At 41.8% G+C, this 26,764-nt stretch overlaps 2 protein-coding genes across 2 annotated transcripts; both read left to right on the top strand.

The window, feature by feature from the left end:
* The first annotated feature begins 239 nt into the window (after positions 1-239).
* On the top strand, positions 240-9,046 carry LOC129773145 (thioester-containing protein 1 allele R1-like). Its single transcript, XM_055776719.1, has 13 exons — positions 240-256; positions 751-909; positions 972-1,158; positions 1,219-1,581; positions 1,637-1,964; positions 2,021-2,310; positions 2,364-2,464; positions 2,529-2,784; positions 6,268-6,480; positions 6,701-7,349; positions 7,405-8,684; positions 8,745-8,898; positions 8,949-9,046. The coding sequence occupies exons 1-13, from the start codon at positions 240-242 to the stop codon at positions 9,044-9,046; spliced, it is 4,095 nt and encodes a 1,364-aa protein (XP_055632694.1).
* A 9,431-nt stretch (positions 9,047-18,477) lies between these two features.
* LOC129773144 (uncharacterized) lies at positions 18,478-23,451 on the top strand. Its single transcript, XM_055776718.1, has one exon. The coding sequence runs from the start codon at positions 18,478-18,480 to the stop codon at positions 23,449-23,451; it is 4,974 nt and encodes a 1,657-aa protein (XP_055632693.1).
* Positions 23,452-26,764: the final 3,313 nt, after the last annotated feature.

The raw sequence follows: 26,764 nt of genomic DNA, 5'->3' as shown, positions 1-26,764 counted from the left end.
AAAAAGCTCAATTTTACTCAAAAATTTAATCACAAGAAAGTGACTGAAAAAACATGCATGAACGATCAAATTCTGATCCCACGATATCTAACACATAATAACAGGTGACGAGACATGAGTATGACTTTTTTCTTATTTCCGAAACTCAAATTTTCGCTTCGTGTGACCATGACAGCATTGAAGACATACAAACGAAATCACTGCGTGAACTGAAAGCAGTTCTTGGATGCAGCTATAAAATGAGTTTCGATGATCGGTTTGTTCGTTGGAACAAGTGTATTGCTACAAAAGGCGCGTATTTTGTAGGCGATAGTATAAATTCATATAATGAATAAAGCATTTTCTTTAAATACACAAATTCCCGGTATATATTTGACAAAATGTAAATCGTCCAAAACCCATTTTTTAACTCCCCCCCTTTCAATGGCAGTATTTTATGATCTATTTTGATCGATCTGAACTCCGTCTGATAAGTATGCTGGTCGAGAGACTCCTATTCAAGCTGCATCAATGTTTTCCTTTCTTCAATGTGTGGCCGAGCGTTATAGCTGAAAAAAATAACTTTTCGTCGGTTTCTTGTCGATCTTTTTCGCAACAGCTCGTCGTTCGATTTGTGTTCAGATATTATAATTTAGTTTTGGTCTAGACAGGAAAGCAGTGATGTTTTTTTACAAATTGGACAAACCGAATTTGTCAGGATCTTTTCTTATCCGCTAGCTATCACTCAACTATGGATTTTTCTTTTTTCAGTGAACCTTCGACAAATTTGAAGACAACGACAGATGAATCTTCTTCAACGGGTATATTAGAAACTATATTGAACTCCCAAACAACATCGGCATTCCCATCACAAGCTACGGAGGTAACGGCAGTAGAGACTATTACAATACCCAATTGTTCCTCTTCAAGGTACTTGAAGGCCACATTGAAAATACTCAGAGTTTGTTTCCAAAACATTACACGGTTTTCAGCCTTTCAGTGGTTGGTTCGCTATCCATCCGATGGAACACTCCTTACACCGTTGTGCTGGCCAATCCAGGAGATCATGCTATACAACTAAATGTTTCACTTGTTGGTACCTTGGAAGAAAAAACAGTGTTCGACAAGGGTTCCCTTATTATTGCACCCAAAAATACAGCAGTAAACATCAGCTTCGAGGTAATTCGACACAAAATTTTCTCCACGTAATATGCAAGTGCATTTCCTGATTTATTCCAGACATTTGAACTTCCTTTTGGTAAATACCGATTATCATTTACCGGTACCGATGGAGATTGTAATTTCAATGAAACCATCGATCTCGTATACAACCACAAAACTATGTCGGTCTTCGTTCAAGCTGACAAACCATTTTACAGTCCTGGGGATCGAATGCGTTTCCGGATCCTGATAGTTGATGCCCACACGAGACCGGTAACACACATTAAAACCATCAATATAAAAATGTTAGATGCTACAAGAAACACTATTATGCAATGGCCAAATGCAGTGATAGAGAATGGAGTTTTTTCATTTGACACGCAGTTGGCTTCCTCGCCCGTTCTAGGAACGTGGACCCTCGAGGTGCTTTCTAATGGAACTGTGAGTATGGTGTCGAGTATACATCATCAATCATGCAGAAACGATTTCTTTTCAGACGACAATAGAGAATTTTGAAGTGATTCAGGATAAGCTACCAAAGTTTTCCGTCAAGGTCTATCCCACCAAAACCCCACTCATGAAGGAGAAAAAGATTCCAATTACAATTGAAGCTGCTCACACTCTTGGTCCGAAAATCATCGGAACAGCCCGCGTGGAATTGTTCCTCAGCGAGGAGTACTTTACGCCATTGGATACCATCACTACGCGAATAAATGGGCAGGTTCATTTAGAATTCACACTTAACAATGAGATATCAATCCAGAATAAGTCGACGAATTTTCATCTCGTGAATGTGAAAGTCAGTGTAACGGAACAGTTCACAAGTATGTTTTGTTAGATGGATACGTAAAATAATATGACAATTGTTGCTTTTTTCCAGATCGTTCTGTGAACATTATTCGATCCATACCCGTATTCTTGTATCCGTATAGAATTTCGCTGGTGGATCCACTTCCACCACTGCATCCAGGTATGCCCTATCCAGTGCAGATCATGGTAAAGAATCACTATGACGAAGCTCCGGTAGATCACAAAATCTTGAATGTAACAGTGCGCTACGAAGGAAATGATACCAGCACTAGCAAAACATCAAAGCATTCCCTCGATAGACATGGTTTGGTATCACTGTATCTGGATCCACCCCTCACAATACACAGGCTAACACTTGAAGTAAGTAAATACGATTCCCTGAAAATGAAAGTCCAATTAGCAATTATATTCAGGTAAATTATGATTCGGTGGATTATGGACGTATTGGCACAGTAGAAGTGACTGAATCACATAGTTCGCATTATGTGCGAGTTACTCTCAACCCAGCATACAGGTGGGATCAACGCATACACATTTTCGTTTTCCAATTCACATTTTCATATTTCTTATCCTTTCAGAGTTCGCGTGAATAAAGAGGTTACCTTCAGCATTAGTAGTACAAAAAAACTAACCATGATCTGGTACGTTATTATGAGCAGAGGTTGTATCGCAATAGCTAAGTCCTTAGTTATACCGAAAAGGAAGAAGTACCATTTCAAAGTGGAGCTTACATCCGAGATGACGCCAATATCACGGCTTGTAGTGTTTAGTACAATCGAGAATATTTTGTTATTTGATCAGCTGGAGCTGGACTTTGAGTCGTTTAACAATAATGTAAGTATTGCGGTATGATTTTTGTAGCTGCATTATGTTTTTAAGATATCCCCACAAAAAATGGCGGCTGTTATTTCGGATAATATTTATTACACAAAGGTATTGTTTGATTGTCCTTGTCCTTGAATGATTCAGCAACAATGATTTTTGTTGATTTATTGATACTTAGTTTTTCAGTTAATGCTCTGAAAATTTGAAGTATTCTCACTGCGAGCATCAACTAAACGGTGAACACGAAATTATTTCGATACATACAACTGGCCGTAGCCTTTTTCTACTGGGTAGTAATTAATCTAATTTTACACTTTTTCCTCAGAAGTGTATTGTTTACATCCTGTGAATGGCATAATTGTATATTTTGTTCAGGCCAAGATTGAGGTGAGTGAATTTTATCTACAACTAGCTGAACTTTTGAATAAAAATACTTTCAAATAAAAATACTTTCAAATAAAAATTTCTATAACGAAAAATCCCCTGGCCTTCTGAAAAAGCAAGATTGATGTTGCATAGACATTCAAAAACGAGATCCCGCCACAGGTATTCCATCATTCATGAACATTATTACTCATTTCGAATTAATAGTCATGAACATGTAGTTAGAGGAGACGAAACGAACGAAAGAGTGCGTTCGATGTATTTTTATGTATATGAATTCGTGAACCGTGCCAATAATTCATGGTCGACATATACGTGAAGGTAGAGAGCGAATTACTGCGATTCATACGATACAATAAACAGAAGAGGCATGAAGAAGTATCTGCGATCATGACGCTGCGCTCTACTAAGCTCTACGCTATCATGAGCAACGCCAGCACAGCCTTGGCTATTGCCAAAACGCAATGCATTGTCATGACATTATAGCACATGTGTTCAAACAAAAAATGAATTCTTTGATGAATTTCCTTACAACATTGCACATATTCGGTCCCACACGTTGCTGAATGTATTCGGATGAATGGTAAAAGCAAGGATTATCTAATAAACACATTTTTAGTTTGGTTGGTCGACAAAATATACCCGCAATTCAGCATTCTGTAATCCGTTCGACTTAAGTGTTGGACAAATGTGGTAACTTTGTCATATTTCGTGTTCCCTCTATGTGAAGCGAAAACGGTAAAGGATTGTCTGGTGGAATAAACACGCTTCTAAAATGAAAAAAAAATAAATTTAGCTCTACCATATCATATATGTACTTTATGTAACAGAGTATTACAATATCTGCAAGTGAGGGGAAATCTTACACGAAAATTGTGTCTGATAATAATTTTATATCATGGGGACAAACTTACAGCGGAAATGCAAGTATAATTACATCCACATTGTTAAGTTAGAGTCAGGACTATGTCTTCTAAGTAATCCAATAACATCGAGCAATAATTTTCATTTAAATTTTAACAATTTAAAATTGGTTTCGGGTCTGCTAATCTGATAAGGAGTAAAATCCTTCACAAATACGGATGAATTATTCTCAAGTTTGTTTTTTGTCAAGGCAAGGTAACATGTACATGGAACTATTGAATTTTAGTATTTCAGAATGCAAAAGTCGATTTCGATCGAATTGTGAAACCCAATCGAGTTTCAAATCGGTCGGACTCCGGAATATGGATGACATATTGTTACCTCAAACATGGTTCATGGCCCAAGCGATGATCTGAAACTTTTATCGCCTTGAATGCGCAATGCACAGTTTAAAGGTGTACAAAGCATTTTCTTGATGATGTCACCAACGATACGATCACTAGCGAGACGGATATCCAATATATCAACGAAGAAATACTGATACAGATGGACAATCATTCACAAACATCAACAACACAGACTTGGACATTGGCAATCGTTGGGTGGTCGCAAATTCACCTCCCCTAAGCAAAACATCAAATGTTCATATTTATGTTGAGTTCTGCAGTTCGAAAAAGGGCAAAACATTTGCCAGTCCCTGAATAAAATAAGAAACTAATTCATACAACCGATCCTCGATTCCTCGATTGAATAACAACGCCATGTAATGCTTGATGGTTTGGATAATTGAATTTCTCTGCGCCAATATAGTGCTGCGACACATTTTTTCTTAATGAACTTTACGAAGGTTTCACGTTTGTTCATCGAATCACAACGCGCATCTTCATTTCCGGCACTATAAACATAAAAAAATACTTTCGTTCGAATCCTATCATTCGTTTAATTTTATCAAATTTTATAGATCGGTCAAATATTTAAGTACATTTAGAATATTTTAGTAATTTTTTATTCAACACACAAAATATTCAGTAGAAATTATTTACATGGCAGAACAACGTTCACCGTGTCAGCTAGTACAATATAAAATTATTTTTAGACAAAATTCTCGTTCAAGATTCTTCAATCACTCGCAAATAACATGTTTCTCCGTTGATGTAATGATGACGATGTTTCAAATTATAGAGCCTTTCTTGGACTCTCAGAATTTCTCAGTTCATTCGCCTTTAGCCTCAAAAAGAAGGCCAATTTGATGACTTTTTCCGATCAATCAATGAATTTTCATGTATCCGAGCATTGTTTCCGGGTTAAAAGTGGCGTCAAATTGCAACGCATTTCAAGCCAGATGTGAAGAAAGTATTTTTCAGCCGTGACTACTGTGTTTTTCGATGAGAAACTGAAGGTGAAAATTTGTACCACAGCAGTTACTGTCAATGCTGCCACCCAATCACACATCCGGTTTGGTTCGTATTTACTGTTGCCCTTCTCAGTGTTTCTTGGATCGTTGGAAATGCAATTTTGCTAAGAGATACTGAATAACTACTGGGATATTCAATAAGATCAGAATTTAAGTGTCACTCTAGACAGCGAGCAATCAACAGTTAATGTTAATTATGTGAATTAATTTGAATAGCTGCTCAAATTTGCGTTTCATTGCTTCGAGGAACGCCCACACCCCTCACTTAGTGAAAGCATTCATTTATCGGGACTTGTAAGAGCTACCAAATGTCAAATGTTTGTTTCTCACCGGTTGCAATTTCGTAGCTAGAGATGAACCAGCCTTTGGCTGAAAATCTCTTTAATAAAAAAAATCGTAGTGTTAGGTTAACAATATGGTCATGTCTTGGATACCACTCTTCCTTTTTTTTGTTGCGACCCGCGACACCATGACTAACACGTGTTCGTGGCACTTTTGAAAAAAAGGTTGACTACCACTGTGTTAGACGTAGTCCTTTGTCAAAATAGTTGGTAAACCTGAAGCTGTGTTAGTAGTGAGTGACAAAAATATTAAACAAAATATTCATGAAATTTCATCACTGCCGACCATAGCGTGATACATCTACGACACCAAGAACATAATCGATGAAACCGAAATGCGCGTAGTTGACTGTTACGTTTTTAGAGGACCATAAGCGAGCATGTGGGAAAAAGATCCTGTTCAAAATGTGCTGAATAGTAATAAATTCAAGACTATTTTATTTAATGATCTGTGACAGCGAAAACCTTTCCAAAAACATAACCTTACAGGTAATGATGTCTCTAGATAGCGATGAATATCAACCAGGGCAAGACATTTATATTACCGTGGGAGCTGCTCAGGATTCTCAAATCATAATGCAAGCAATCGATCAAAGCATTGTTGTTTCGGGTAACAGCGCAAACAGTTTCGACAAAAACAGAGTACTCAAAGATCTGGCCCTCTACGACTACACCGAGGACGACGAGACGAGCATGTTTCCCGTAGGTTTCGTTTTACATCATTTTATTTAAATAAAATTTTACGAATGATTTAGTCCACAGGTTTGTTTTTAAGGTCAAGTGCTAGGGCAAATATACGTAAGTAGAAAATATTATAAATCATGGTTAGTCCTCTCAAATGGCTAACGTTGCAGCTCATGTACGCAGAACAAGTACACGCAGTATCGAAAATAGCTCCGAATTGACCAAACTTACTCGAAAGCCTGTGCTTATCAGGACTAATTTCCCCAAATCATGGCTTTGGAAAAGTTTCCCGATGCACGGCAAAAAAACGAGCGTGAATGATACCGTCCCGGACACAATAACATCGTGGCAAATCTCAGGATTCGCACTCAGTCCAACAGTGGGTTTGGGATTTATAAATCAACCTAAAACGATGGTCGTGAAACAACCGTTCTATATCATCGCCAACCTTCCGTATTCAGTCAAGCGCAATGAAGTTACACTGATTGAAGTTACACTATACAACTACCTGGAAAAGAACCTGCAAACGGATGTGAAACTATTCAACAAAAAAGACGAGTTTGAGTTTGTTGATGAACCTAGTAATGCGACAACCACTCGCTCAAGGAAAGTAGTGGTGGTACTCAACAATATAGAAAAGACTATTGTGTTCATGATTAAGGCCAAAAAACTAGGAGATGTCACGATCAAAATTGAAGCAAAGAACTTGCTAGCATCGGATGCGGTGGAACATATTTTGCGTGTAACTCCAGAGAGTCATTTGTACACAAAAACCGAAGCTAGATTTATCGAGCTTGCTAGACCAGGCAGGAAAAAATTCACTATCGATATTGACGTCCCAAGAGGAATTGATGATCCGTCCTTGCAAATAAAATTCACTCTCGATGGTAAGTTGCTCTGGTCTTGTTCATATGAAGAAATCATTACTATTTGTGATTGTAGCGAACTTCTTGGGTACGACCATTAAGCATCTCGAATCTCTTGTTCATTTACCGACTGGTTGTGGCGAAACAAACATGGTCAATTTTGTTCCAAATATTGTCATATTAGATTATCTTTCCGAGACTGGCGTTATGAAACGGGCGAATAAGGTGAAATCGAAAGCCCTTCATTACCTCCAAAATGGCTATCAAAATCAACTAAAGTTCAAACGTCCCGATGGTTCGTTTAGCGTCTGGGGAAGACTCGATTCGGATGGTTGTACATTCTTGACGGCATTTGTGGCCAAATCATTCAAACAAGCGTCTGCATATATCGATATAGATGAGTCAATAATTTCCAATGCATTCCGTTGGTTGGCGGATGTTCAAAGTCCGAATGGGCGATTTGAGGAATTGGGGCAGGTCTATCATGCAAATATACAAAGTGGGTTACGCAACAACAGTATTGCGCTTACCGCTTACGTATTGACATCCTTCCTGGAAAATCCCGATATATCGGCATTACATAACTTCACAGTTCAGAGATCGCTGAGATTCCTGTCAAGAAGACTCGACGAGATTGACGATGCGTATGATTTAGCCCTGACAACGTATGCATTTTCGCTAGCTGGACATCCAAAGTCCAAACAGGCTCTTGAAAAACTCATTGAGAAGTCAACATTTGACGAAGAAACCGGCATTCGTTACTGGAATAGGACAACCGTCGGTGTGGAGATAGCTGGATATGCTATTCTGTCGTTAATAGATCAAGAAGTTATCGGTGGAGCAATGGAAATCATACATTGGCTGAGTCAGCAACGTTACGGCCGTGGAGGTTACGCCGGAACACAGGGCACATTTGTTGGACTGAAAGCATTAGCTAAGCTTTCTGCGGTGATTTCAACCCAAAAGAACGACTACAAAGTGACGGTTTGGCACAATCAAACCGAGAAGCATACCATATATATCGATGAAAACGATGTATTCGCTATCCAGGAATTCGAGCTACCCAACCACGTTCGCCAGGTGGATGTCGAAATCGACGGAATAGGTCACGGTGTTTTTCAGGTTGCTTATCAATATCATCTGAACATAAAGCTTGCCAGACAGAGCTTCAATTTGAACGTAAACGTACTGAATCAAACCACATATCACGTGCAATTCTTGGAAATATGTGTTGACTATATCGCGAAGGAAGCATACCAGCGTTCAAACTTGGCAATGGTTGAAGTTTTCTTCCCGAGTGGGTTCGTGGCGGATGAGAATTCTGTGCAAGAGTTATCCCATAAGCATCAGATAAGGGTAGGTGTGAAAATGTTTGATTATTTGGAATTTGATATGTGAAAAGATTCTCCATTGCAGAAAACTGAACTTCGATTCGCCGCCACTTCGGTTGTTGTGTACTATGATAGCTTGGGATCAGACCAAAGTTGCTTTCAAGTAACAGCTTACCGTAGGTACAAAGTTGCGGAGATTCATCCTGCTAACGTTGTGGTGTATGATTACTACGACCAAGGTAAACATGAATTGTGTTCCTCTACTCGTTGGCTAATCTTGTTGTTACAGATCACTTCGCCATCAAGTCTTACTTGGGAAAAAATGCTCAGTTTTGCGATATCTGCGAAGACGAGAAGTGTGAAAACGCGTGTTCTGTGAATGAATAAACAGGTGTGAACATACATGGTCAACACGGTAAACAGTGAATCATTGATCTATTTTAAAACACTGTTGAAGTGCGATATCTTTCCCTCGAGTCTGTGTCATAGCGAGAGGCGAAAGTGTGACGAGGCGAAAAGGAGAAAATGTGTACCTGTGAATTATATTATCTTTGTCGCATGTATTTTAGCTATAGGACGCTTGCTGCGTGCATATGTATTAGTGATCTGTTGGGCAGGCAAAAGAGATCGCTACATAGAATTTATATGGATCGACAAGATTGAGCTTTGTTTAAATAATTATCTTAGCGAAATCGTTACAAAAATTACGCGCTACTCTATATTATTAACATGCGAACATATGTGTCTTTACGTAGAAATATTTATTATTAGCGTCAAAGCCATATACACGGAGAAAATTTGAAATTTCTGTTATGGCTACGATTCATATCAATGGAAACAGATTGATTATCCAAAAAGTTGCACAGGAACAGTGCAGACTGCACATTGCGATTATATAGCCAGATTAGGTGAATATGTTCCCATGAAGGCTTTGTGCTATTTGCCCTGGAATGCAGGTCTCGTGAAGAAGTAGGCTATAATGAACATTCGTGTGCAGATATCCTTAATCGGTGGTTAGCTCCGCCAAGAAAACGGTTGATTATATTGAAATTAGGGACACATTCAGCCAGAAAGATTAACAAACCCCCAACTTTGATTTCTGCTCTGCGGAGAAGTGAAATATGTTTGCAAGAAAATTGATCGGAAACGAAGAAATACATCAATTAGCTAATTTATAGAAAATACAAGGAAGCCTTTGAACGTAAGCTCGAGCCTTTGCGACTTTAATCTTGGTCCGAACATGTTGATAATCCTTTCCTGTCAATTTTCCGATTCAAATCTAGTGAGATAGTTGCTCAATGAACATCGCGGAATAGGTGCAAGTAAATTGAGTAAAATGTATCTCACAAAACCCCTTGTTCATGAAATAGCTTGTCTAACTGTTTCACAAAGTTCATGTTAGTTCTATGAAATATTTCGCGCTAGTAGAAAGACCGCAACTATATTTAAATCATCTACAAGAACGCCGATTTATAATGAATCCGCTTCTGCTGCATAGAAACTACGAATGTAAACAAACGATTGTGTGCCCAACACATCTTCTTCTTCTTCTTCTTGAATGGAGGTAACGTTCCCTGTGGAACTTTTGCCGTCTCAACGTATGTATTAATTAGCGTCATTTATTAATACTTAGTTGAGATTTCTTAAGCCAAATAACACGCCTTGAATGTATTCCGAGGGGCAAGCTCTAGAATACTCGTAACCACAATGCAAGTCAAAGGAAATTTCTCTGACGAAAAATCCCCCGACCAGAACGGGAATCGAACCCGAACACCCGGCATGATAATGTGAGACGCTAACCACTCAGCCACGGGTGCACTCTGCATATATGTGTAGCAAGAGCCCTATCCACCGTACAGTAAAAATATAAGACGTGTTTTTGTGTACGCTCTGTTTTTCCACCGGTTAACGCGGTATCCGAAAAGTCCCTGGTTGTTTCGTGCTTGGCCGTCGGAGTGTTGTCCACCTTGCAATCTGTCCGGGAGTGTCGGTTTGTTTCCCCACCAGCCTACAGGTTATGGGCCCAGATCGGTGGTGAAATACAGTGAAGTGAAAATTCCATTTGGAAACATTATTATCTCGATTGTTCGAGCGAAGCCATTTTGATTTTCTGGCGTGGTGGTCGTCGCTGCAAGGCAGCAGCGGATTTCGGGTGGCTGTATTAGTGAAACAGCAGAATTGATCGCCCGGTGCGTGAGCGGAAGCTCGAAAAACATTCTCGAACATCGGTACGTTCATTCGCTATCTAACTCTTGACGAGTCAAGTTCAGTGTCAGTATTGTGCGTTGCCACTTTTGCTATTGTGATATTGGTACGAGTGAATCGTGTACGAGTGAAGGTCATTGCTGTCCGCTTTCGACCTGACCTTTTGTGAAGTGGAACGAAGGAACAAAGGAAGCAGCGCTCAAGATCTGGGAAAAAACATAAACGAGTCCCTCATAAGGAAGATAATTCTTCTGGGGACGAATCCGCTCATCCTACCAAGCCCCCCTCTAATAAAATTGCAAGCCTCCCTTCTCAACCCACTGTTACTTCCACTCTCCCTCTCCCATCATCGATTTCGCTTCCCCCTTCTGATGCTTCCGATCCAACCCAATCCTCGTCCTCGTCCTCATCCTCATCCTCGTCCTCGTCCTCGTCCTCGTCCTCGTCTTCCCCCTCTGTTGTCTCCGCTCCACGTGTCAGAGTTTATCCAGAAGATGCACCTGGAACTGGCCATTGGGTTGTTTTCCTCCGGCCAAAACCGAAAGGAAAAAACCTTAACGTGATTCAGATCATGAAAGATCTGGCCAGATACACTTCTGTATCTGAAATTCGCAGGGTTAGACCGAACAAATTGCGAGTTGTCGTGAATGACCGGAAACACGCAAACGAGATTGTTGCAGATCAACATTTCACTCTCGAATATCGAACATTTATACCCTCCCATAACGTAGAAATTGAGGGGGTGATAACTGAAACGGGTCTGACGAGCGAACAAATAAAAGCAGAAGGAAAAGGCAAGTTCAAGAAGCTCCCCTCAATGGAAGTGAAAATCTTGGACTGTCGCCAACTCGGGAAACTTTCCCATGATGGGGACCAAACTAAATTTACGCCGTTCGACTCGTTTCGAGTCACCTTTGCTGGTGCCGCCCTCCCTGACTACGTTATGGTGGACAAATTGAGACTACCTGTGCGACTCTTCGTGCCAAAGCCCATGACTTGCAACAAATGCAAGTCAGTTGGTCACACTTCGGATTATTGTGCCAACAAGGAGCGCTGTGCCACTTGCGGAGAGCAACATGAGGGGAAATCCTGCAGTGCGACTGAGCATAAATGTCCATATTGCGGGGGATCCCCACACGAGCTCTCAGTTTGTGAAAATTACAAGAGTCGCTGGGAGAAACAGAAGCGCTCTTTAAAGGAACGCACATTTGCGGAAATTTTGAAGGGCGCTTCGCCACTGACCCAACAACAACAACAACCAATCTCAACACACAATACCTTTTCCACGTTGCCAGTTGATGAAATGGAAGCGGACACAGCTAGCGGGGGCACACCGTTTATTTTCAAAGGGAATCCCCGGCGCAAAAATGTGACCACTCCCAAAGTTCAAGAACAAGTCCCCACGGTTATATCCTCTGTTAGCTTGCCTAAAAAATCGAGTGCAGCGGACAAGCAAAACCAGGTTCCTCCTGGCTTCCGTGGGAATATTTCATCTTCGAACGACCCAGCACTCGAGGGGACATCAAAAACCCCAACTGTCCCTATTTTTCCGTCCAGTTCAACATCCCAATCGGGATTTATAAAGTTGTCTGACCTTTTGGATCAAATCTTCAAGTGTTTTAATGTTTCCGACTCCATCAGAACCATTGTCATCTCAATGCTTCCAGTATTAAAGACAATTTTGCAACAATTGATGCAAACATGGCCCCTCCTTGCAATGATTATCTCTCTTGATGTCTAATTCAAATAGAGAGGTCGGATATATCACTGTTTTACAGTGGAATTGTCGTAGTCTTATCCCTAAATTGGATACATTCAAATTTTTAATACATAACTTCAATTGTGATGTTTTTGCTCTGTCCGAAACTTGGCTTTCTTCGCGAGATGATATCTCTTTCCACGATTTTAATATTATACGCTTGGACCGTGATGATAGATACGGAGGGGTGCTTTTGGGGATCAATAAGTTCCACTCATTTTTTAGAATTGACCTTCCACCTATTGGGGGGATCGAAGCTGTTGCTTGTCATGCAAACATCAGAGGCAAAGACCTTTGTATTGTCAGCTTGTATTGGCCTCCGAGAGCTGCGGTTAGCCGCAAACAACTTGATGACATGTGCTCACTCCTTCCTGAGCCACGATTGATCTTGGGAGACTTCAACTCTCACGGAACTGCCTGGGGGGAACAGTACGACGTCAATCGTTCATTGTTGATATATGACCTTTGTAACAACTTCAATATGACCGTTTTGAACACTGGGGAAACAACACGTGTACCTAAACCTCCTGCTAACTCAAGTGCTCTTGACCTCGCGCTTTGCTCGAATTCACTATCGTTATATTGCAAGTGGAATGTAATCCAGAACCCCAACGGTAGTGATCACTTGCCAATCAAAATTTCCATCACCATTGGGTCGAATTCTTCTAAATCTATAAACATGGCATATGACCTCACAAGACACATTGACTGGAAAAAATATGCGGACGCGATTGCTCTAGCCATCAATTCCAGAGATGGTTTACCTCCATTGGAGGAGTATAACTTCCTTTCTCGTTTGATCTATGACAGCGCGGTTCGCGCTCAAACGAAACCCATCCCAGGTTCCACCATTTCCAGAAGGCCTCCCAATCTATGGTGGGATAGCCAATGTTCCAAGCTTTATATAGAAAAATCGAATGCATTTAAAGCTTTTCGGAAACGTGGAACCCCTGAAAGTTTTCAAACGTATTTAGCCCTTGAAGATCAATTTAAAAACTTAATCAAAGGGAAAAAACGTGCTTATTGGCGAAATTTCGTGGGAGGTTTGTCACGAGAAACGTCAATGAAAAAATTATGGAAAGTGGCTCGAAACATGAGAAATCACTCTTCAACGAATGAAAGCGAAGAATATTCACATCGATGGATTTTTAATTTTGCACGGAAGGTTTGTCCTGATTCCGCTCCTGTGCAAAAAATTGTTCGAGATATACCACAAGGTAGGTGCGATCTTGATTCCGAGTTTTCGATGGTAGAATTCTCTCTTGCTCTGCTCTCATGTAACAATTCTGCTCCGGGATCGGATAGAATTAAGTTCAACTTGCTGAAAAACCTCCCTGATGTGGCGAAACATCGCTTGTTGAATTTATTCAATCGGTTTCTGGAGAATAATATTGTTCCAGATGATTGGAGACAAGTACGAGTTATAGCTATTCAAAAACCCGGAAAACCCGCGTCCGACTTCAATTCGTACCGCCCAATAGCAATGCTGTCTTGTATACGGAAATTGTTGGAGAAAATGATCTTGTTTCGCCTTGATCGATGGGTTAAAACGAATGGCCTACTCTCAGGTACACAATATGGGTTCCGCAGGGGCAAGGGAACGAATGATTGTCTTGCGTTGCTTTCTTCAGAAATTCAAATGGCTTACGCCGAAAAAAAAACAAATGGCTTCAGTATTCTTGAACATAAAGGGGGCCTTCGATTCTGTTTCAATAGAGGTTTTGTCGGACAAATTACACTCTCGGGGTCTGCCGCATCAATTGAATAATATGTTATATAACTTGCTTTGTGAGAAACATTTGAACTTTTCTCACGGAGATTAGGCAGTAAGTCGGGTCTCTTACATGGGCCTCCCCCAGGGCTCATGTTTAAGCCCCCTTTTGTACAACTTCTATGTAAGCGACATCGACAATTGCCTTACACAAAATTGCAGCCTTAGACAACTTGCAGATGATGGAGTGGTGTCTGTCGTAGGATCAAACGAATCCGACCTGCAAGGACCCTTACAAGATACTTTGAACAATTTTTCAACCTGGGCCATTGGGCTAGGGATCGAATTCTCCACGGAGAAAACAGAGATGGTGGTTTTTTCTAGGAAGCATAGACCAGCAAAACCAAAGCTTCAACTTTTGGGTAAACCGATCACTCATGCTATGTCATTCAAGTATCTTGGGGTCTGGTTCGACTCCAAATGTACTTGGGGGGCCCATATTAGGTATCTGAGTAAAAAATGCCAACAAAGAATAAACTTTCTCCGTACAATTACCGGCACCTGGTGGGGAGCCCACCCAGAAGATCTTATAATGTTGTATCGAACAACTATTCTCTCAGTGATGGAGTATGGCAGTTTCTGTTTTCAATCAGCTGCCAAAACACACCTCATTAAACTCGAGCGAATTCAGTATCTTTGTCTCCGTATCGCGTTGGGATGTATGCCCTCAACGCATACCATGAGTCTCGAGGTTTTGGCAGGCCTACTCCCACTAAAAGATCGCTTCAATTTATTATCTCTTCGGTTCTTCATCCGGTGTAAGGTCATGAACCCATTGGTGATCGGAAATTTTGAGCAGCTGATCGAGCTAAATTTTCACTCCGGATTCATGAGTTCATATCATGAATTCATCTCCATGCAGGTTGATCCTTCTTCGTATATTCCCAACCGTGTTTATTTCCCTGACTACATCAATTCCTCTGTGTATTTTGATCTGTCCATGAAGCAAGATATCCATGGATATTCAGATTACCAACGATCGAGGATCGCTCCAACGATCTTCGATGAAAAGTATGGGGGTATCAATTGTGATAATATGTACTTTACTGATGGGTCCACTATAAACGAGTCCACAGGATTTGGAGTGTTCAACGAATTTTTTAGCACCTCACACAGTCTTCAGAATCCTTGCTCAGTGTATATTGCTGAATTGGCAGCAATTCATTGGGCGCTGGACAGCGTCGCCTCACGACCTGTTGAACACTATTACATTGTAACGGATAGTCTTAGCTCTGTCGAAGCTATCCGTTCAGTGAGGCCGGAAAAGCACTCGCCGTACTTCCTTGAGAGAATACGACAAATATTGAGTGCTTTATCCAGACGCTGTTATGTCATTACCTTTATCTGGGTCCCTTCACATTGCTCCATTCCGGGTAATGAGAGGGCTGACTCATTAGCAAAGGTAGGTGCAATTGAAGGCGATATTTATCAGCGTCAAATCGCCTTCAATGAATTTAATTCTTTAGTCCGCAAAAATACCATCGCTAACTGGCAACGCAAGTGGAATGAAGATGAATTGGGTCGGTGGTTTCACTCGATTATCCCTAAGGTTAGCCTTAAACCGTGGTTCAAAAGTCTGGAATTGAGTCGGGACTTTATTCGCACCTTCTCCCGACTCATGTCCAATCACTGTTCGTTAGATGCACTACTCTTTCGTTTCAATCTTGCCAGCAGCAATCTCTGCGTTTGTGGCCAAGGGTATCACGACATCGAGCACATTGTTTGGTCGTGCGAGGTGTATCTGGTCGCCAGATCGAATTTAGAAAAATCCCTTCGGGCCCGACGAAGACAGCCCAAAGTGCCGGTGAGAGATGTGTTGGCTCGGTTAGACCTTGATTACATGTCCCATATATATGTTTTCCTTAAAGCTATAGATCTTCGTGTGTGATTGTCCCTACATCCTTATACCCTCCTTTCCTTCCTTTGCGGGTAATTCGTCCCCTTGCTATAAATAGTAGAATAAGTTGAAATGTAAATACACTATAGATATACGAATAGATTTATGAAATGAGTGTTCATCAACATTGTTACAATTTCCTTATATCCCATCCTTCTCCTAAAAATATGTCACCCTCCTAAACTCGAGTACACCGCGAGCAATCGGTTTTCCACCTTACTAACCATAGATGTAAGAAAATTGTTTATATATATAGTTTTAAAATTATATTTAAGAATTCGGCTCCTTTAAACTTAAGTAACTGAGCCTGTGTTACGGACCCAATTTAGATAGCAAGGCCGGCCAATAAACAAAATAATGTTATTGAAGTGCAAACGAGCGCATAGAAAATTTATAGCCCAATGAATCACCAGATACGGCCATGTGATTCATCCCTTTCTTATTTTTCTTTTGTATAGCTTCAGACAAGCGGTGCATGACGCACCAGAAAGTAGGGACAAATAAATGAACAAATCTGTGACCCGCACGATCCTCTGAATAGATCGTATTACTCATAGTGTAGCGCAGGCATACAAGATAGGAAATCACGTGTTCATTTGGGACCGTGAGCAGGCAGCATAGACAGATAAGGCGCCTGGAATACACAAAGACAACAAGACACCAGGCGAAAGATGATCATTGCTGGTAATAAGCCTGGCCTCGCCCATTATCACCATACGAAGGGCTATAAACAAAAATAACATTTTAAGCCGACGATGAGTAATAAACTTTCTAAATTGTACCCCTCTAGCGAGAGCGACAGAGGTCCGCAGAGATAAGCGGGTAGTAATTACATGTAGGGAAATAGCAGGCAGACAATCGATATGGGCTCGGTTGTCTGAGAAGGAAAGAGAGATCTCTTCTCTCCTTTATAGTTTTAACGCCTAGGAATGAATTCTTGGGTATATATACTCGGGATTCTGGCCTAGGAATTCAGTTCAATTTCACAGTTCAAATCAAACAGTTCAATTTCACAGTTCAAATCAAACAGTTCAATTTCACAGTTCAAATCAAACAGTTCAAATCAGAAGTCTAATTCGTTAGTTCAAAATCAAAGTTCGTAGTTCAAAGTTCAATTCGTGATCCGAAAATCCACCAAGCGTTGACAACCAGGCGTCACGCATCAGAATCCGGATACACCCAAGCGTTGGCAACCAGGCGCCACGCTATAAAAGGTATAACCAAAAGGAACAAATCCCAATCCGAAAAGCAGACCATTTGCTTCGCTTCACCGGACCGCACTGGAGCCGGAAGAGGTTGAAGTTTTGTGGCTGCCCTAGCCGGGATTTGTTCACGCAAAGGGGCTTAGCCCATAAGAGACCAACCAAGTCCAGGGAAATAGATCCCTGGCTTTAATAAATTTAAACCGTGATTCTCAGGCCTCAATTGCCGACATCTAGGGAAATAAGTTCCCTAGATTAATCACGAAGCGCTCGAGAGAGGACGAGCGAAAAGTCTTGCCTTCATAGCAAGCATCTAGGGAACTCCAGTTCCTTAGATTATATTTTGGTGGCTCCAGAGAGGAGATTTAAAACTCACACCTTCGCCAAGAAAAGAACCACGATCCCTCGCGCAAGAGGAGTAAATCGGGAGGCTCAGAATCACGCCTTTTTGAAAAGACTAAGAAGTCAAGAATTGAAATTTGAACTCTCGCGCCAGAGAGTGAAATTGAACTCACGTGTATTCAAACGGGAATCACGTTGTAAGAGGAGATAAGACTTGGAACTCAAGCACTCATAGAAATTGATTTGAACACACGTGCATTCAAAAGGGAACCACGTTTATAAGAAAGAGATAAGACTTGAAAATTTAAGCACTCAAAAAAGATCTGAATTGAACTCACGTGTATTCAAGAAGGAATCACGTTAATTAAAATGGCTACATACGCATATAAAGCCAACCCTAATGGGCACTGCCGTCTGTGTACGGACAAAGACAAGAAAGAGGACATGGTCGCATGCGATGAATGCGATCGGTAGTTCCACATTTCATGTGTGGGACTCACATACCTACCCAAGAAAGATGAAAGGTGGGTATGCCCTAAGTGCATGAGCACAGAAAGGGAAATGATGGAACTGAAAGTCAAAGTCAGACAATCAGTTTCCGGAGACAGCTTGCAAGAAATTTTGCAAGAGAACAGAGCAGCAATGGAGGCTCTGGTAAAGTCCATGAGGACAACGAGATTCGAAGCTGAACCAGGTACAAGTTCAGCACACAATAATGACAGCATCGAAGGTCAAAATCAGGAGGCAGAGCCAGAATGGACTGTCTACCTAAAGCGACAAGCACTCATGAGCTTGCCAAAATATGGAGGTGCGGCCAGAGAATGGCCGAAATTTAAAAAGGCCTTTGATGAGACCACAAAACAAGGTCAATTTAACAGGCTTGAAAATTTGAATCGCCTGCAAACAGTGCTGTACGGGAACGCAGAGAGGAGCGTCCGACAGTTAATGATGGATCCAAATAATATGGACCAAATAATTGATAGACTAGAAGATAATTTCGGAAGACCCGAACTAGTCTATAAAGAACTACTAGCCGAACTCACCAATATCAAAAGGGAGAGTCGGAATTTGATTACCGAGATATCCGAAGCACTGGATAATCTCGTCTGTAATGTTTCTCTTATGGATAGAGAAGAATTCCTGATTGACCACCGATTGGTGGAAGAGATCATAAGGAAAATGCCCTACGGTCTACAGGTGAAGTGGACTGAAGAAATGTACGACGGGGCAAAGACTTTAGCTGATCTCAATGAGTGGCTGAAGCCTCATTCGAGAACCAATAGACTGCTGAATGGCACCAGCAGGCCGCAGCCGCGAGAAACAAGCAGACCGCAGCCGCGAGAAATTAACAGATCGCAGCCGCGAGACACGAGGCCTGAGCGTCGATTTAACGTAAATACGCATCAGGAAAATAGATCGACAATAATAAAACGCAATTGTGAAGCATGTCGGGGAAACCACAAACTCCTCGAATGCACCAGATTTAAGGCTATGAAGCCTGAAAAGCGAAATGAATTAGCCTTTAAGGCAAAGGTATGCTTGAGCTGTCTCGCATTTACAAACCATATGATGCGAGACTGCAAAAGAGCAAAACAATGTGGAATTAATGGATGTAAGTTCAAACATCATCCATTAATTCATAAATCTCATGAGAGAGAATCAAGTGATTCAAATCAGTCGGAAGGACAGCATAGTCCAGATACACAAGCAGATGGTGAGATACACAATCACCAACAACTAACAAAATCCAACGTATTCTACCAAATAGTTCCTGTGACGTTGAAAAATAATGACAAAATCATCAACACGTTCGCTTTCTTGGATGCGGGGTCATCACTCTCTCTAATAGACGAGGAGATTGCGAACAAGTTAGGGCTCAACGGAAGAATTGATCCGTTAATGCTAAAGTGGACGCAGAACGTCACGAGAAACGAACAAAACAGCCGTAGAGTTCAGGTACGAATCAACGGCAACAATGAAAAAGAATACGTCATGAAAGGAGTGAGAACGATAAAGAATCTCCAACTCCCAGAGCAAAGCTTCAACAAGGAGGTGATGGAGAAAAGGTATCCATACCTCAAGAATCTGCCGTTGAGCAGTTACAGCAGTATACGCCCGACGATATTAATTGGACTGAGTCACAGTCACTTGTTAATTCCATTCGAAAGGCGAATGAGAAAACCGAACGAGCCCACAGCGCTACGAACCAAACTTGGATGGTTCATGTTCGGCAACATATCGTCCAATGTGCAAGGCGGACACATCATGGTCATTCAGCAAGAAGATGAAATGAACAAGGCTTTGCAGAAATATTTCTCCACCGAAGACTTCGGCGTTAAGGTAGTCAAGAATCTACCAAAATCAGCTGAAGAAGAAAAGGCTGAACAAATTCTAAGAAGTACTATGAAATACAAGGATGGTAGATACGAAGTTGGACTTCTATGGAAAGATGAGGAAACGAAATTTCCAAATAGCTACAACAATGCAGCAAAGAGGCTGACAACGAGTGAGAGAACGTTAAAAAAATACCCAGAGTTGAAAAAATGGGCAATAGAAACATTTGCGGATTACGAGAAGAAAGGCTACATCCGCAAACTGTCAGAGGAAGAAATTATGAAGCCGATATCAAGAGTGTATTATCTTCCACACTTTATTGTGCACAACAAAAATAAGTTGCCACCTAAACCAAGGTTGGTTTTCGATGCGGCGGCAAAGACACAAGGTGTATCGTTCAACACGGAACTGTTATCAGGGCCGGATGCTACTACGTCATTGTTCGGTGTTTTAGTAAGATTCCGAGAAGGAGCAATTGCTGTATGTGGAGACATCAAAGAGATGTTCCACCAAGTACGAATCCGAGCTGAAGATCAACACGCTCAGAGATTCTTATGGAGAGATTGTGATAGCAGTAAGAAACCTGATGTATACGTAATGCAGGTGATGACATTCGGATCAACCTGTTCACCGTCATGTGCACAAGCGGTTAAAAACCACAACGCAGAAAAATTCAGAAAATATTGTCCAGTGGCGACTGAAGCAATCATCAAGCAACACTACGTCGACGATTATTTGGATAGTTTCGAAGAGCTTGATAAGGCAGCAGAGATAGTACTACATGTTATGAAAATTCACGATCACGCGGGTTTCCACATCAGAAACTTTGTGTCAAACAGCAGAGAACTTCTGCAAAGTTTACCCTCGGAACGTGTACAAATTTCCGGAATCAAAATGTTCGAAGAAAAGGATTCAATGACAGAAAAGGTACTTGGTGTATATTGGAACACCACGTCTGACACACTCGGCTATCAAATCAAATTAGACAAGCTAGGAAGTGATGTTACACAAATGCTACGTTTACCAACAAAGAGAGAGGTACTAGCTTTCGTGATGAGTGTCTACGATCCACTTGGACTCATCTCAAATATAACTGTGCATGGAAGAATCCTCATGCAAAGGCTGCACATAGAAAATATAGATTGGGATGACGAAATTCCCGAGAAGTTGCAGTCAGACTGGCAACACTGGTTAGAAATTATTGAATCTGCTGATAGCGTAACGATACCAAGATACATCCTCGAAGAAAGAACAGGTGAAGTAGAACTACACACCTTTGTAGATGCTTCTGAGAAAGCATTTTGTGCATGTGTGTACGTAAGAAGTATATCTGGAAACACACCACACGTAAGACTTCTATCAGCAAAGTCTAGAGTAGCACCAGTCAAACCATTGAGCATACCACGCCTAGAGCTACAAGCGGCCGTGTTAGGAAGCCGATTAACCAAAACGATAATAGATGAAACGAGGTTGAAAATCGTCAGCAAAACATTTTGGAGTGATTCACAGACCGTATTGTCATGGATCAAGAGTCCAAAACGAAGAAGCGTATTTGTGATGCATCGAGTAGGTGAAATCCTGGAAGATAACAGGAAAAATGAATGGCGATGGGTGCCAACAGATGAAAATCCAGCCGATGAAGGCACAAAGGAAAAGCTAGGAAAATCACAATGGTTTGAGGGACCTGATTTCCTAAAGCTCTCAGAATCGTCATGGCCTTCCATTGAAGAGAAGGAAACAGACGAAGAGTTGAGAGAAACAGTGCTAGTTCACGAAGAACTAAGCAAACTTAGTTTCATCGATAAGTACAAGGAATACTCAGATTGGTGGAAATTGGTGAAGAACCTTTGTGTATTAAACAGGACAAAGGAAAGATTACGTCGTGGATATATTCCAGACATTGAGTACAAGGACTACCAAAGAGCTGAGAACGTGCTCTATAGAAAGATGCAATGGGAAGCATTTCCAACAGAGATGGAAACTTTATTCAATGGCGGAACAATATCGTCAGGACCATTGGTCAGTTACGCACCCTTCCTAGACGAGGCAGGGGTAATGAGAAGTGGAGGACGTTTGAAGAAAGCCATGTCAGTACCATGGACTACAAGAACGCCAATATTGCTCCCACAAAAGCATCCATATACATATTTGATCGTGAAAGCAACACACGAAAGATATTTCCACCACGGCGAAAACACCGTCATAGCAGCATTACGGCAGAAGTATTGGATACTGCATATAAGAACAGTATTAGCAAACGTCAAGAAGAATTGCAATAGGTGCAAAATACGACGTGCAACTCCGGTAGAGCCGATGATGGCAGATTTACCACATTTCCGCACAGAAGCGCATATACCTCCATTTACAAACTGCGGAGTAGATTACTTCGGACCTTTCGAAGTAGCGGTAAAGAGATCGCTCGAGAAGAGATGGGGCGTCATATTCACCTGTCTCTCAACAAGAGCAGTACATATTGAGATGGCAGAAAATCTCAGTACTGATGCGTTCATGGTCGTGTTAAGGAACTTCCAGAACCGAAGAGGAAAGGTCACCAGTATCTACAGCGACAACGGAACGAACTTCGTTGGAGCAGAGCGAGAGTTAAAGTCGCTAGTCAATGAAATCAACGAGAAGATGGGCAAAAATGAAGCAGCAAAAATGGAAATCCAGTGGAGATTCAACCCACCTTCAGCACCACATTTTGGAGGCGCTTGGGAGAGATTAATAAGAAACGTCAAAGTAGCACTAGCAGAGATCCTGAAAGTTTGGGGTAGGAGCAAGCCATCAGCAGCAACGTTGCAAGCTGCATTCATCCAAGCGGAATTTTTAGTCAACTCTCGACCGTTGACACACATACCAGTCTCCTGCATCGACGATGAAGTGTTGACGCCATTCCACGCGTTAATAGGAAGAGCAGGAGAGTATGCCCCACCGTATGCACCAACGACCAGTCAGTATGACACAGCGCAATGGAGACGCATTCAACATTATTCCAAGTTGTTTTGGAACCGATGGAAGAAGGAGTACTTACCAACTCTGTTAAAGCGTAATAAAAATACGCAGAAAGTAGAACCGATCAAAGTCAACGACATCGTCTTAATCACGGACGACGACGCACCACCAGGAAAATGGCTTAAAGGACGAGTCATCGAAACGTTTGTGGCGAGCGACGGGCAAGTTCGCCAAGCAAAGATCCAAACCGCGAAAGGTGTCCTGAAACGACCGGCAGTTAAAATTGCAGTACTGGACATTATCAAGGGAAATGATCCAGCCATCAACTAATCAGGAAGAAGACGTCAGTGCTCGCTACCAGAGCACCAATATCCGAAAGATGCAGCCAACTGATGTAAGCTCGCGTCAGAGCTAAGATGTATGATCCATGGACCAAGCATTGAAGAGGACATCCTTTGGAACCAGGCAACGTGCCGAAGAATTGAAATTTAAAAGTGTTTTTAAACTCTGTTAGAATATAAGGATGAATGTAAAATAAATGATGCTCCGAAAACATGTAAACAAATAGAGATATAAGTAACACAGGTAGCATAGGGTCCGTTCAGGAATTTTATAAATCGAACAAGTAGATTTATCAGGGCCGGAATGTTACGGACCCAATTTAGATAGCAAGGCCGGCCAATAAACAAAATAATGTTATTGAAGTGCAAACGAGCGCATAGAAAATTTATAGCCCAATGAATCACCAGATACGGCCATGTGATTCATCCCTTTCTTATTTTTCTTTTGTATAGCTTCAGACAAGCGGTGCATGACGCACCAGAAAGTAGGGACAAATAAATGAACAAATCTGTGACCCGCACGATCCTCTGAATAGATCGTATTACTCATAGTGTAGCGCAGGCATACAAGATAGGAAATCACGTGTTCATTTGGGACCGTGAGCAGGCAGCATAGACAGATAAGGCGCCTGGAATACACAAAGACAACAAGACACCAGGCGAAAGATGATCATTGCTGGTAATAAGCCTGGCCTCGCCCATTATCACCATACGAAGGGCTATAAACAAAAATAACATTTTAAGCCGACGATGAGTAATAAACTTTCTAAATTGTACCCCTCTAGCGAGAGCGACAGAGGTCCGCAGAGATAAGCGGGTAGTAATTACATGTAGGGAAATAGCAGGCAGACAATCGATATGGGCTCGGTTGTCTGAGAAGGAAAGAGAGATCTCTTCTCTCCTTTATAGTTTTAACGCCTAGGAATGAATTCTTGGGTATATATACTCGGGATTCTGGCCTAGGAATTCAGTTCAATTTCACAGTTCAAATCAAACAGTTCAATTTCACAGTTCAAATCAAACAGTTCAATTTCACAGTTCAAATCAAACAGTTCAAATCAGAAGTCTAATTCGTTAGTTCAAAATCAAAGTTCGTAGTTCAAAGTTCAATTCGTGATCCGAAAATCCACCAAGCGTTGACAACCAGGCGTCACGCATCAGAATCCGGATACACCCAAGCGTTGGCAACCAGGCGCCACGCTATAAAAGGTATAACCAAAAGGAACAAATCCCAATCCGAAAAGCAGACCATTTGCTTCGCTTCACCGGACCGCACTGGAGCCGGAAGAGGTTGAAGTTTTGTGGCTGCCCTAGCCGGGATTTGTTCACGCAAAGGGGCTTAGCCCATAAGAGACCAACCAAGTCCAGGGAAATAGATCCCTGGCTTTAATAAATTTAAACCGTGATTCTCAGGCCTCAATTGCCGACATCTAGGGAAATAAGTTCCCTAGATTAATCACGAAGCGCTCGAGAGAGGACGAGCGAAAAGTCTTGCCTTCATAGCAAGCATCTAGGGAACTCCAGTTCCTTAGATTATAGCCTGTAAAAATAAACGAATTAATAAAGAAAAAATCGGTACGTTAAACGTTGTGGATTGATATCGACCTGTGTGCGCGTACTCATTCGGTTGTGTGGTTGTGTACGTTGTGAACAGTTAGCCAACAGTGAAAGTATTTTCTTGCAGCGCGTTTCGGTGAATAGGAAATGATGGCTGAGAAATACTTGTTCGCCCGGTTGAATAATCAAAATTATTCGACTAGGAAGACGAGAATGGAGATGCTTTTGAAACGCGAAGAGCGATGGTATGTGATTGACAGTGCGAAACCTGAGCCAGTCACGGAAGCGTGGAAGAAAGACGATTCGAAGTGTCATGCGATAATTGTTTTATACGTGGAAGATAGCCGACTGTATTTGGTGAAGGATGCTAAATCCGCCAAGGAACTTTAGGACTGTTTGAAGCGATATCATGAGAAAACGACCATGACTTCGCGAGTGTCTTTGTTACAGTTTTTCTGCTTTCCCTGCTCAAGAGGGATGACCAAAAGTTTGTGCTGCCAGCCCTGACCGACCATGTGCCTAGATGCAACACGGGGACAGAGCTTTCGGATCAAAACACAGAGCAAATTTTAATCAGACTCTCACATCAACACTCACGCTCGTACTCGCTAACTCTCGCACTCATGCAGTCGCACTTACCTGGCTCTTCACCACCGTCGTTGTTGTTCCGCCTTTGATGTCGCCGCCGTTGCGACACTCACCCCACTCTGGTGGGTATTTTATTTGTTTCACCAACATCTTTATTAAATTCTTTTGACGTGGGACTACGTCTAACCGGAATATATGGAGGGTAAAATGAAAACCTAAACACAGAACATGCAGGAAAAAATGAAAGATTTCGAATGCTTATAAAGGGTGTGTCACATCAAATTGCATCACGGAAAAAACGCTGTAGAAATTCGCCCAGTAGACCGATCCTTTTGAAAATTTTAGACAGTAAAATAAAAACTATTAAACAACTTTTGGCATTTTCTTTTTATTCATACTTCGAGCCCAAGCCCGTATGCTCGCACCTTCCTCTTTACCCCGTCCATAAGGTTCTGTACAACGTCTGGTTGGAGTTTTTTGAACAGAAATCCATTTTCTCTTGAAGTCCGCCTCCGATTTGACAACCTTTGGGTTCTTCCGGAGGGCCTGCTTCATAATCGCCCAATATTTCTCTATTGGGCGAAGCTCCGGCGCGTTGGGCGGGTTCATTTCCTTTGGCACGAAGGTGACCCCGTTGGCTTCGTACCACTCCAACATGTCCTTTGAATAGTGGCACGAAGCGAGATCCGGCCAGAAGATGGTCGGGCCCTTGTGCTGCTTCAATAGTGGTAGTAAGCGCTTCTGTAGGCACTCCTTAAGGTAAACCTGCCCGTTTACCGTGCCGGTCATCATGAAGGGGGCGCTCCGCTTTCCGCAAGAGCAGATCGCTTGCCACACCATGTACTTTTTGGCAAACTTGGATAGTTTCTGCTTGCGAATCTCCTCCGGAACGCTGAATTTGTCCTCTGCAGAGAAGAACAACAGGCCCGGCAGCTGACGAAAGTCCGCTTTGACGTAGGTTTCGTCGTCCATTACCAGGCAATGCGGCTTCGTCAGCATTTCGGTGTACAGCTTCCGGGCTCGCGTCTTCCCCACCATGTTTTGCATTTCGTCGCGGTTAGGAGCCTTTTGAACCTTGTATGTACGCAGGCCCTACCGCTGCTTGGTCCGCTGGACGAATGAACTTGACAAATTCACCTTATTGGCGACATCCCGGA

Source organism: Toxorhynchites rutilus, chromosome 3, assembly GCF_029784135.1.
Source record: "Toxorhynchites rutilus septentrionalis strain SRP chromosome 3, ASM2978413v1, whole genome shotgun sequence".
NCBI classification, from domain to species: Eukaryota; Metazoa; Arthropoda; class Insecta; order Diptera; family Culicidae; genus Toxorhynchites; species Toxorhynchites rutilus.
The sequence above is the reverse complement of the archived record's forward strand: the minus strand, read 5'-3'. Positions and strand labels throughout refer to the sequence as shown.